This window comes from Saccoglossus kowalevskii, chromosome 9 (genome assembly GCF_978046115.1).
Source record: "Saccoglossus kowalevskii chromosome 9, keSacKowa6.1, whole genome shotgun sequence".
NCBI lineage: Eukaryota > Metazoa > Hemichordata > Enteropneusta > Harrimaniidae > Saccoglossus > Saccoglossus kowalevskii.
The window spans coordinates 19891541-19905208 of NC_140649.1; the positions used below are offsets into that span (position 1 = coordinate 19891541).

The window sequence follows — 13668 nt, forward strand, 5'->3', positions numbered from 1 at the left end:
AGTAATGCACTTTTCAATTAAAGAACAGAAGATATAATTAGAAAATGAACAATATGCATAGTATCAATGCAATGGGACTTGCTGTTTTCAACAAGAATTCAAAAATATATTTTTTCACAATAAATGATTGTGGTTTTTAACAAGAAGAAAATATCACTTTTTACCAAAAATGACAAAAATATTCACTAAAATTAGTAAATTAAAGATATCGTCATGAAATGAACAATTTTGAGAAGGGTCCACATGTAGTACCTATTTATGTAGTATCAAAGCAATTGGACTTGCGGTTTTTAACAAGAAGTTGAAAATATCACGTTTTACAAAAAATGACAAAAATATTCACCAAAATTAGAGAATTAAAGATATCATTACAAAATGAACAAATTTGAGAGAGGTCTACATGTAGTACCTACATATGTAATATCAAAGCAATTGGACTTGCGGTTTTTAACAAGAAGTCGAAAATATCACTTTTTCACCAAAAATGACAAAAATATTCACCAAAATTAGAGAATTGAAGATATCATTACAAAATGAACAAATCTGGGAGAGGTCTACCCAAGGTACCTATACACCAAGTATCAAAGCATTCAGGCTTGTAGTTTTCAAGAAGAAGTCGAATAAGTTAAACATTGACACGGACGACGGACGACAGACGACGACGGACAATCACTCATATGATAAGCTCCGCTCGACAAAGTCGACAGCGGAGCTAAAAAATGTCGCAAATGACCAAATCCTATACAAAACGAGACTACAAACATAGTTGAACTCTGGTGACCTTGCCCTTTGTTATATAATATAATTCCCTTTAACATAGTTTGTTTCAATATAAATATACATTGTCATAATTAATTTTGAATACAAAAAAGTTTTGGGGTTGAACTAACAGTGGGGAATCAGTCTACCGAATGTCCTTTAAAGATGTAAATATCTGTGGGCGAGTATAGGGATAGTTGGTACAAGATGATGCTTACAGTATGATGGTTAACACACAACTGGTTTATTCAGAAAGACACTAAGCTATTAAATATACAATACACAGGATGTAGTAATTAAAGTCAAACATGATCCAGATGTCAGGCGACAGTTTAGCTTTGTATTTGATCTAGCTATTAAACTTGGTATATGGGTTGTTACGTAATCGTAACGTAGACATCATGTCTGTTCCCGACATTCTCCGGGCGGCCGAAAGTAAACAAATTAATTTCGACAGTAAGGGTTGATATTGCGTTGTGTAAATTATTAAAATGATGACGAATAACAATCGGTAAATTATAACGATAGATAACGATAAAATAATATACTTAGTCTAGTAAACAATACTAAGTCGGGTAATAAGTCGGGTATGTTAACATACTAAAAGTTCACGAAATAACGAAATTATTTCTAACGAATCACGATAACAAAAATCTAAGCTAATTGTTCACGGCATTCTACGTTATATATCGAGTAAAAATTAAAAGTCTTAATTGTCACATAAATCACTATGAAAGGTGTCCTGAATCTTCAACTTCGCAATAGCGGCAGCGTTGCGTTGAGGACGTTGTAAAACGGGTGGTATTTGTTTTCCCCTAGTTTCGTTGTCGGCATTCCCGTCATCAGATGTATTTTCAACAGCACTAAGTTCAAGCGGATAAAGTTTACATAGTGGACGGCTGGTTTTTCCCGTTTTCGTTCGAATGTCTGCCGCTCTCACAAGTCCATCATTTCCAACATGTAGTTTTTCAACTTTAGCGAGCGGCCAGAGTAACCGTTTTTGAGTGTCACTGTGGACTAACACGATATCTCCGATTTTATGTGTACGGAATCGAAGCAGCATTTTGACTAGGTCATTATTGATTGACGGTCCGGTTTCCAGGCATTCATTTAAACTCGGTTGGTCTCGGTATTTCGCACTGCAGTTATATACTACTCTAATCGGTGTAGTAGACGATTGCTTTTCTACGGGATGATGTGGGATATAATGTCCACGTTTTGGGTCATCATCGACGATTTTTTCAATGAAGTCTCGATTTAATTGTTCTTGGATAATAGAGTTGTAAACTTCACGCATTTCTGGAGTTAAACGTTGAGCCATTGATCTGGTTCTGGATTTGGCAAGCGTGTAGTTTGTTGGAAGGGGTGCATGACTTTCTTTCCATGGTAATTCAGCGATGTACTTGTTGCCTTCTCGTTTGATTTTCGTGTCACGGTATTGTTCAAATGTTTGTTTAACATTTGTTTCCTCGTCGCCTTTGTTCGATATGCCGATGGACTCTAAGTCCCAATACTTGGTCACTAACTGTTCTTCCGATTCGGTATTGGTTAGAATTTTCATCACTGTTGTATTCATCACAGAAATAGTATCTAATTTAGATGGTCCGGACAACAAGTAACCCAGTTTAGAAGCGACGGCGGTAGGTCCATTTCCCCTGACGACGCGATCTTCTACTATGGACCAATAGTAATCGGCCCCTATTAACAGATCGATTTCCATCTCTTCCGATTTTACTTGTGGAGCAAGTCTTAGTCCGTGTAAGTAAACATGCTTCTGTACGGTTGCTTCGATGTAGTTATGTACCGGAGAACTAATTTTCGGTACAATAAGTGAACGTAAAGTAATGTTGCCAGAATTGGTCTTCAGCATTAGATCTACACATTTGATCGCACGCACTCCGGTGTTATCTTTGCCAAAAGTACCTAAGCTTAGGTGTTCGATTTCACAGTCCGCGTTTTCAATCCCTAAACGTCTAGCTGTCGACTCAGTAATGAATGTTCGCTGAGCGCCTTCGTCAAACATAATATTACATTCTGTAGTCACGCGTTTACGGGAGATATTTCCAATCGCTGTTTTCAATAATGTTGGTCCAGACGTTGGAGTTAATTTCACATGTGTAGTATTTGGTGTTTCCGTGGTAGTGCGGGTATTCTCTCCGTGTTTTTGACTGGCATCGCAGATCGATGTGTGATGTCTTTTTCCACACTTACGGCACGAGAATTTACTCCAACATTCAGTCGATCTGTGTTTTCCACCAAAGCAATTAAAACATATCTTGTTTTTCACCAGTATTTCCATACGGGTCTTACCGTCTGACACGACTTGACATCTTCCCGATAGGTGAGATCCCCGGCAGAACACACACGGTTTCGGTTTGGCTCTGGTCCCCACATGTAGAGTAGCGGCAGTAGGAATTGGATTATCGTATTGTTCATTTCCGATGTTGATTGCGGCCTGGTTTGCTTGTATCTCTTTATAAAGAGCATCCTTCAGTTCTGTTATGGTCCACGCCTTATCGCCATGTTCACGTGAAATCTGTATTTTCACACTTTGGGGCAGTTTATCGAGAACAATAGGAACTAGTAGTTCGCCGTAACTTTCTTCAGTTTTCCCCAGAGATTTAAGGCCTCTTATATGTGTTTCTAACGAATCATAAAAGGAGCGAATACTCACAATAGTAGTGTTCGGTTTTGGTAGTTGCCACAACGCTGTCATGTGACATGAAATCAGTTTGTGTGGCTGCCCATAGCGGTCTTTCAATAGTTGTAACGCTTCCTTGTAGTTTGCGCTGCTCAGTTGTAGTCCCTCTATTGTTTTTGCGGCTTCACCTTCTACTTGTGCCATTAGGTATTGATATTTCTGTATATCTTCTAAGGAACTATCTTGATCTACTGCTGCATTGAAAGTGTCAATGAATGCGTTCCATTTCATGAAATCACCATCGAATTTCGGCAATTCCAGTTTTGGTAGGTTGACTTTCCGACTTGACTGGTATAGTGACGATGACGAGCCGTTGGTTAAGGTGTCCGGTAAAGTAGGTATAGGTGTTACAGGAGACTTAGTTCTAAGATAGTGCTTGATAGTTGCAACACTCTCATTGTTGGAAATATGGTAGTCATCGATCTCTTCGAATAGCTTGCTGTACGCACCTTCATCAGTTGTATTTGCAAGGATTATATCATCCAGGCTTTCTATGGTCTGCATTCGTTGTTCGATGTTGACCACCGTTGTATCTAGCAGAACTAGGTCGGACTGACTTGGGTTTTCTTTGGCAAGGATCTGCTCAGCTTTCTTGAGTTGTTTAGTCATCTGACATCGATGACCGCGTCTTTTCATGGTGGTTTCTTGTACTACATCCCTTCTCACGGTCTGTTCGGGTTCTTCGTCGGACATGGTAATTTGTTATAAACTTGATCGGTCTCTGCAACGTTTTCTGTTTTCGACGACAATCCTGGTCTCGGCACCAAATGTGGGCGAGTATAGGGATAGTTGGTACAAGATGATGCTTACAGTATGATGGTTAACACACAACTGGTTTATTCAGAAAGACACTAAGCTATTAAATATACAATACACAGGATGTAGTAATTAAAGTCAAACATGATCCAGATGTCAGGCGACAGTTTAGCTTTGTATTTGATCTAGCTATTAAACTTGGTATATGGGTTGTTACGTAATCGTAACGTAGACATCATGTCTGTTCCCGACAATATCTTACAAAAACATTTGTGCCTTATTTGTTTAATTATTTTAAGGGACATAATTTCCAGCTTTATTCAAAGTAATTCAGATATTTAGTATAAAAACAAATGCCTCATTGCAAAAAAAAGTGCTGCATTTAGACGTGAATAGATTCATAAAACATGCAAGATAACAGAAAATCTTAGCTGGCTTTTGTCCAAGTATTTTGTACAGGTGTCTGTCAAAAATTAATGATTCACTGAGACAAATATGAACTGCCTCATTGTGTGACTACTGTATTATATGAAATGAAAAAAACACCCTTTATGAATAGCTATCATGTTGCAAGCTCTGCTTTGTATGTAAATCAACTTAAGGTAGCGAGACTATTATTTGTGTTGAAAATTACGATTTTCACATTTATTTATTAATTGATGAAATGCACTATAAACTTTCATATTATAAAGTCAACATAACATAGAATGTCATGTAAGTTGGTTAAAATGTAGATTTTCTGAAGGAAAGCAAGGCAGCCTCAGTAGTGTTTTCCAACATCAACAACACAGGTTTAATCTGTGTGCCTATAAGTTTCAAAGATAAACTCAAGACAAAGCAATGTTAGGATGTGTTATCAGTAGCTATCTGACACACAATGAGTGTTTCCAAACATTTGAGTGGTTTGTCTCCGCCCCTGTTTGTTTCACAGATTAGTCATTTGCATATGAATGTGTCAGACACAAGGTCACACAGCCACTAAAAAAAATCATTGATTTTGGTGTTTTCATATGCCGAATTTATCCAAATATAGCTATCCAATTCCTTTATTTTTTTGGTTTCCAATAGCCTTACACATTTGGATGTCCCTACACATGTTAAAACAGACCTTGATGAGAAATCAAATTGATTGTGCCGATAAACAAGCTTGAAAATCTTTGCTGTGACTTCATGGACGTTTTCTAGGAGTTTATGTTTTTCAAAATACAAGGTCTTTAACAAAAAATAACGTATACTTATTGTCGTCGGATTATCACCAAATTTTCACAGCTTTAAGGTGACAATGAGAGGAACTTGAATGTGTCCAGACAAACTATTTCATCGATTATTTACCAACGAGTTGTGGTTTGAGTTGGGGGCAATGCAACTAAAACAGTAATTGAAATTCAGCACACTATTTTTTAAAACGCATTGCTTGAATAAAACTGACCAGACACATTCAATTTACCAGACTATTGAACAACTAGGAAAAGTGAAAAAAATACTTCTTACCGCCAGCATAAATGCGTAATTATTTTTTTTACAGAAAAAGTAATTTTTCACCTTTGATTGAGTAACGCGTCGTAGAATGCAGATACGGGCATGCAAAATACACTTGTGAAAAGCTTGAAGTCTGGCGATTCTAAAAATATATACTTTCCCGGGTCTATTTGTAGTCATTCAGTCACAATTAGAAGATGAAAACAAGTATGCAAATAATAGTCCCGCTACCTTAAATAGTTAGTTGGTGTCCAGTGGAGGGAGAAGTCAACAGTACTGTTGCCCCCTGAGAACCTACATCTTCAAACACTGCAATCTTTGTTTGAAGTGAGTTTTTAAACTAGTATTATAAGAACTCTATCATTCTGTTCTAATAGCTGAAACATATTCCTGTGAGTTTTCATTTGTCGAATGAACTGTTTGTCAAATACAGAATACATATATTTTAGAACAATTTTCTTTTTAAAATGTGGATGAAATGTTTTGCTTTTTATGTATTTTTTATGTATTGTTTTTGATTTGATAACTTTGAACTAAACAGATTTTCTATTAGCTTCAGATCTTGATCAAAGTTTGGCACCCAGTTCATAGGAGTGCTTATATTGATTTTCTGACATCTTGTTTTCTGTAAAGATTTATTGGTAGGTTTGCAAATGTGTATCAGACTGTGCAATCTCTCCATGAGTTGGTTTTGAAACCCAGTAAGGGATTCTGAGATACATTACCAAGGATATTATTACAAGATAAATCATTTGCTTCATTGAACACATACAACAATGCATATTTCCACTGAGATCAGTGACCTTTGATGTGTATCACCAGTGATCAGTCAAGTAGAAACAGTCAAAATATTTTATCAGTTTTTCTCAATTTTTGCATGATATTTTCATACAGGACATCTGTTGTTCAAACTCAGGGTAGACTTTATACTGATGAACAAGGTGACCAAGTTTGATGAAGTTTGGAATAGAATTATTATATAACAATTATTAACGACGACGACAACAACAACGACGACGACGACGACAACGACAACGCCGGACAAAATTTTTCCCTTAATATACCTTTCCCTTCCATCTTTGATGGTACGGGCAAGGTAAAAATGCTTCAAGTCAATTCAGCAAAGCACAAGCAATACAGTATACACTACATACAATAATTGGCCTATAAGTGAGTTTCTATTGCGCGTAAAAAATACTTTCTCAGTAAGTCATCAGATTGTAGGCTCGTTCCCAGTTGGTTAATGACGCCCACGGTTAATTTATTCGTCCATACAAACAAACAAATTCATCCAATCGAACGCAACTTTTTCGGGGTTGTTACAAAATTCATGTGGTGAGCAAACTCAGTCGGCATATGAGACGGTCCTGTCCGAGTGTCTGTGCAGTCAATCATATGGCGTTTTAACTAAATCGTTTACCCACCATGCATTGTGGTCACGTGATCTTGAATATTTACGTCCACGTGATTACAGTGTGTGTGTGTTATAAATATCTCTCCTTATGAAGAGATAACCGTGCACAAATGAAATATTTTTCAGGAAACTATTGAAATTATCACTTTCCAAACCTAAAATATATTTTCGTCAATTTGAGAGGACCACTTACCTCGCTGAGCTGCACGCTATTTTCTGCAAGTGATTGTCGTCTGAGCTTACGTTCGCGCCTTTTTCTCGTATAGACGACAAAGCCGACAGCGCAGCCCAGAAGCAAAATTAGAGTAATTGCTGCAATAACGCCAATAACTATTATAACGGCCGATGTTATGGAACTGTTGATATCGAACAAACCGCCGGATTTTGGAGACATTGCTGTTGTCAAAAATTTGTATGGAGCTTCGCTAGACTTGCCACGTTGTGCTTTTTTTGTCACGGCGGTGCCTAGAAGAAATTGATACCAATATAAACACAACATGTGAATACACTATATTACAAGTTAATGTGAACAAAAAAATGCTAAACAGAAGCAGTTGCCAAAGATACAGATCCAGGAGTTTTTCTGCTACTCCCGCCACGAGTTCAAACCAGTTACAACAGTTTATATGTTCATTTCCGAGAGGCATATTATTGTTTGCGTGTTGTGATAATCTACTATTCTCATTGTGTCAGTCATGGACTACCATCAAAAACAAGATTTGACCACACAGTGTTGTTTATCTGTTACCCTCAAACAGTTGCATACTAATCTAAACACTAAATATTGCTACACCATTGTGTACCAAGTTCCCAATTACATGTATTACGATTGGATGAACACTGGGTCTGTATAGATTATCATGAGCGGCATCTTAGTCAAAGGGACCAGCAGAGAATCTATGCCCTTTTCGCTGTATGTGTATGTAACACCTCACCTCCATAGTATAGGCAGTTAGAAAACCGGAAATTTTCCCCGTATATTATAATTAACTGAACAACAAAGGCAGAATGTTTTACTCGTGACATGACGTGACGTGACGTGATGTGACGTGAGGTGGCATGACGTGACGTTTGAACCTTGACATTTATATGATAAACTTAAGCGATGTACACCCGAAAAGCGCATAGATTCTAGTTAGTTCTCGGACCATTGCCACTTTCAGTATTCTCGGGTTAGTAGCGCATTTTGTGTTAAGCTGTTCCTGTCTACCTTTGGCAGCCACGCGTGAGGGCGATGTTCCAACGTTGTAGAGCGTTGTCCATGGTCTACTCCTCGCTGACTCTATCAAAGACCTAGTTGGTCGAGGTTTGGTCATCCCTCTCGTAGGCACTTGCGTAGATGCTATGATTTTAGAGGGCATTTCCGAATTAAGTGAATGCGGAATAGTGGAGGAAACCTTAATCCCAAGAAATGGAGGCAAGGAAGATAAAATAACAGGCGTAGCTAAAACAAGAATAGGAAACCAATGAATAAAAAGATAGAAAGAAAGAAAAATAAATAGAACACCACATCAAAGATTGAGATTTTATGAAAACGTGATTACGCATAGAACATAAAATATAGTTGATAAAAGTGATTTTGTTTGGTGTGAAAAATAGATGCCCAACTACCTTTCCTGGTGCGAGCAGTGGCGACATGGGTTACAACAGATTCCGCGGTAGTCGTCATTGTTTTCGCGGTGGTTACCGCACTTACTAAAATCATAAAATAACAAGAATGCGACATTTAGAATTGTCAAACAAAAAAAAATACCAAGGAAATGTAATGTATTTCTCACCAGAGACACGGTGTAAACGTCGCATGGAACCCCATACCGGGAAGCCATATCGAAAATGATGCAACAACCATGACACTGTAAAGCGAGACAACAGATCACATTTCTTCGCGGAGACTGTAATAGAGCCATTCTGTTCAAACGAAAGTATTAATGCCGTCAAAACTAGCGGCGCTATACTGTACCTTCTAGTGTGGACTTTATGAGCTCGTCGCTGTCCGGGCCGCCGCCGACTGTAGTAAACGCTTTTACTTTAAACGAGTACGGGGTATTAGGGACTAGATTGTTCATCGTTACGGTGGTGTCGGAAGTGTATCGCATTGTCCTGCTGCCACCATTGGCGTTTCGGAAAGTGTACTCGTATCTCGTTATTATGCCGTTTTGTTCGCTCAAAATTGGCGGCTGCCATTCATACGTGATGCTATCACGCGTCGCGTGACTGACGATGAGATTTTGTGGCGGCCCACTTGGCGCTGTAGAAAGACATGGAAATGGGTCAAAATTGATCTACATGACAATGTATGTGTACGTGATTTTTACTTTGTGTATATGTAATTAGGTCAAACCATTATGACTAAGAAAGCGCATGGCCACTAGAGAGCGCCATTCGAAAGTAAGGTTATTTAGTCTACTAAGCATTGAAACATGTATAAAAAACAGATATCTAAAGTAAAAGGAATTCTGTTGACTGAATCGACATTTACAATCTAAGAAAGTTTTACAAATTTCAGGAAACACAGCTTAGATAAGAGTGACCGGACATTTAAACAAAGGTCGTCATATACAACATTTTTTTCTTAGACTAAATCCAAATGTCTTACCATCTTGACTTGTCCGAACCTCGGCCTCTGCTGTATCGCCCTTTGTAACTGTGACAGCCCAGACGACGACACGATATAGATAATAGGGATGCAGACCCGGCAATATCATGTTTGTGTCAACTGTGGTCCTCCCGATCCTGTCTCTAGTAAGAACGTCGTTTTCATACAAGGCCAACTCGTAGTACCGTATGATACCATTTTTCTGAAGCGGTACTTCCCACCGAGCTATTATAGTGTCCTTCGAATGACTAGTCAGCTGCAAATACTGTACGGGTCCGGGGGCTGTGAATGTAAGTCAACACATATTTACGGTTCAACAATTTTATAAAGCAAAAAAAAAAAAGGTAAACCAACAAAGTAATGTAAAAATGTAGAATAATGATAGAGCTGAAAAAATATAATGGTGAAAAGTAATAAGGCTACTTTTTTGTTTTGAGAACCAAAAATTGAATTATGATGTCATAATTCAGTTGTGACCTTGATTCTTCTGTTTATAACGAGGACGGAGTAATATGAATTCGGATACTAATAGTATCTGAAACTTGCTCTCATACGCAGTAGCGCCCTCCAACGACGAATTGCTTTCAGGTGATGAAAGCCAAGTCGTTCGTAATGACACCATTGAGAGTTTGTATAAGCGTTGGTGACTTGAAATATATAATTATTTTGTGGTTTGTGGTTAATGCATATGATCAGAACAAAATCGACCAGTTTCAAGTCCTTTTCAACCAGATACGTCAAAAACGCAATATATGAATTATATATTAGTACCATCTTGTTCAGTCATTGCCGCTTGAAGCGCGGACGGAGTACCGTCTCCGGCACAGTTAACACCGGCCACAGCAAAAACATATTCAGTGTATGGTGTCAAGTTGTTTATCACGAAAGACAGTTGTGAAGGGTCACTGACTCGGATAATAGAAAAGTTCGAGTTTCCGGATTTGCCGTACACTAACTTGTACCCAACGATATCTTGTCCAGCGAACGCTGACCAGGTAACTCGAATCGATGTTGATCCTTCCACATCCAGTACCACGTCACTGGGAACTGAAAGAGCTGTTGAAAAATCGGGAAATTTGGGATAAGCTAGAAGGCAGTATTCTTTTTGACAACTGATCTTTACGGTATTTGGAGAAATATTTTCCTTACTAGCTAGTACATCATTAAGTAAGCATCCACCCCTTCCCATGCGCCTAACCCATTTACAAAAAATGGATACATGCTAACAATGCACAAACTACTAATTAAAAATAGAGACGTAAACAACGCGTGTAAAATATTGTTTGTTTCATGAAATTCGAACATGCGCTGCGCGACGACCACCGCCCTTTAAACACTGTTTCTTCATAAATTTGTCAACAATTGTCAACTTTTTCGAAGAGCTAAGCTATTTCTTTGCACTGTCGTCAAACTAAGATCAGCCGTAAGTCCCTGTATATTTAGTCTGTGTCCAAGCATTTCGCAGGATATTTAAACAAATTGAAAATGCGAATGGGTGACGCGAAAATGCCAACAAAATTTTACAACATTAGTTTTTTTCATTGACAAAAAAATTAGGCATGATAACATCAACGTGTTTGAAGCACACATTATCCCCGAATACTAGTATTGTGTGGAACATTGCAAACTTCTGAATTGAGGGATAATACATGAGGGATGAAATGAACAAACAAACTACTTTTACTGTTTTACTAAAATGACATTTAAAAACAAGTACGATGTGATCTGGTTATGTGGTGCACGTATTCCTACCTTGGCAGCTTGTTTTTGCACGGAGAATTGGACCAGGACGTCCAAGCAACGTGGGTCCTGTCAGTCGAATCTTTAACTGATACTCTGTGTCACTCTCTAGCCCTCCCAGGGTAAAATCGTCGTAGTCAGTGTCGGGAATGGATATATCCGACCATGAGTTCACTGTTGTTTTCTTGTACCACAGTACAACATTTGTAATGGGTCCGTCTCCGGAGTAGGGCTCTACGAACGGGTCAATTCGTAGGCTGGTGGTTCCGGCTTCTTTTAACGCCGGTGGGTTTAAAGCGTTAGGAGCATAAAGTTCTGAAACAGAGAGAAAGTTATTAGAATATTGACATGTTTGTGGTGATTCACAGACGATTACAGTTAATATATAAAATCTGCAGGCCCACAGTGGTCCTGTATTGCTGGTGATATACTTTGAAGACGGCTTGCTACACACTAACTGTCATAAAACAAATAAAAACCAAAGTTCCTGGCCTTGAGTAAACATGATCAATAAAAGGAGATTAAATAATACGAAAATTATATGTCGACAACATGATCACCACCAACCCTACAACCCGCAAATCAATTTGAAAGGAAAAGGCGTGGTTCAATGTACAGCGTATGTATTCATATGTTCAAGTCACGTACCTTGTGATTCGCACGTTGGGCCAGACCAACCACCAACACATTCACAGCCTCGATATCGGTCACAGCTTCCGCCATTCTGGCACTGGCACGACAGTTTGCAGTCAGGACCATACGTGCCCAACTCGCATGCTGTAAAGATGAATCAACACAAGTACAATTATAAAATACACCAGAGTCCTTTCATTGCTCCCCGTACGATGGGTTGGGGAATATAACACTTTCAGGAAGGAACGTATTCATAGGCTTACTTCACAGTCACTTTGGGTCTGAAAATCACTAAATACTACTTTTTTTAAATGTCATCCGCTATACGCATTTAAATTTATATGCGTATAGCGGATGACTTTTTAAAAAAAATAGTATTTATTGATTTTCAGCCCCCAGTGACTGTGGCTTACTTACGCTGGTCGCACTGAATACCCTTCCAACCTGTTGCGCAGCTGCATCCGTAGGGATCGGGTAAGCAAAACTGGTATTTCCGACACCCGTCAGCGTCGCATTCGAGGTCACATTGTTCTCCATATTTGTTGGCGCCACATTCTGCAATCAATGCGAAGTATGTAATATTAGAATTTGAACTAAGGTCCGTCCATCGGTGAGGGCGCAGTAACGTACTTCCGGTCACGACGTGGGTCATGACAGGCGCAGTGTAAATTGAAGCACATAGTCTTTTTTGTAGGTAGATACTTTAGGACAACAAAGAGCCTACGTCACCAGCCTACGATTTGAGATATGGCATAATATCTCTGCCATAGGAACTTATGGTGAAAGCGTATTAATACAAAATGGCCGCTATCAACTGAAATACAGAAAGAATTTCCTCGAAAATTTAGGCTGATGACCCCAAAATATCTTTATATTATATTTTTATTTATGAGTAGACGTCTATCATAACGATTGTGTAATCGTCTTTATTGGAAACAAAGACATTATTTCTTTGTGAGAACTAAGGTTTTACAAATACTATGAGCGAATACGTGCCGAAATCATCGCGTTCTGTGGGGGCAATACTTGATGTCCTATTGTAATAATAAATGCTTTAAATATGTGACTCAAGATTTCCTCACAGGCAATAGGAAGCACAGAAAACACTGAACATTTGAATCTACCACGGACAACAATAAACATTGTATGCGTAGGATTTGAGTACAAAAGAAATGCAACCAGACGACACTGATTACCGGTGTAGAACTACTTTATTTCACCTCTGACCCTGATACATGATATTCCAATTAAAGTACATTTGAACTACAGAGGGCGCTATGTCATCATGACATTATATGAACATTACAGTATGCGTTTTACCTGTGCTGCATGTCGGTCCCATGAATCCCGGAGGACACACACATTTCCCGGCCGTGTCGTGACACACGCCCCCATTGTTACACTGGGGGCATGTTCTATCGCAATTCGGTGGATTCCAACTGCCAGCCTGACACGCTGAGAAAAAAAATCGTAGATAAAATATTAACTATTGTTAAAGGGAACGCAATCCACAATACACACACAATAGTTGCGCCCTCCAGTGACGGGACGCATATTGGTAAAAACAATGCAATTCAAACCGGAAACTAT

The 13668-nt window shown here is 38.7% G+C and overlaps 1 protein-coding gene across 2 annotated transcripts in view; it reads right to left on the minus strand.

The window, feature by feature from the left end:
- Positions 1 to 13668, minus strand: part of LOC100375286 (angiopoietin-1 receptor-like) — a 36236-nt gene that overhangs the window by 7971 nt on the left and 14597 nt on the right. The window contains exons 4-13 of one of the 2 annotated variants that reach the window (XM_085503278.1): positions 13399 to 13533; positions 12496 to 12633; positions 12094 to 12222; positions 11458 to 11760; positions 10477 to 10761; positions 9706 to 9987; positions 9070 to 9357; positions 8721 to 8804; positions 8320 to 8553; positions 7303 to 7574 (exon numbers count right to left, since the gene is read on the minus strand). In XM_085503278.1, coding sequence (XP_085359404.1) covers positions 7303 to 7574; positions 8320 to 8553; positions 8721 to 8804; positions 9070 to 9357; positions 9706 to 9987; positions 10477 to 10761; positions 11458 to 11760; positions 12094 to 12222; positions 12496 to 12633; positions 13399 to 13533 — 2150 coding nt within the window. The remainder of the gene's footprint in view (positions 1 to 7302; positions 7575 to 8319; positions 8554 to 8720; positions 8805 to 9069; positions 9358 to 9705; positions 9988 to 10476; positions 10762 to 11457; positions 11761 to 12093; positions 12223 to 12495; positions 12634 to 13398; positions 13534 to 13668) is intronic. The other variant, XM_085503279.1, reaches the window with a different exon arrangement.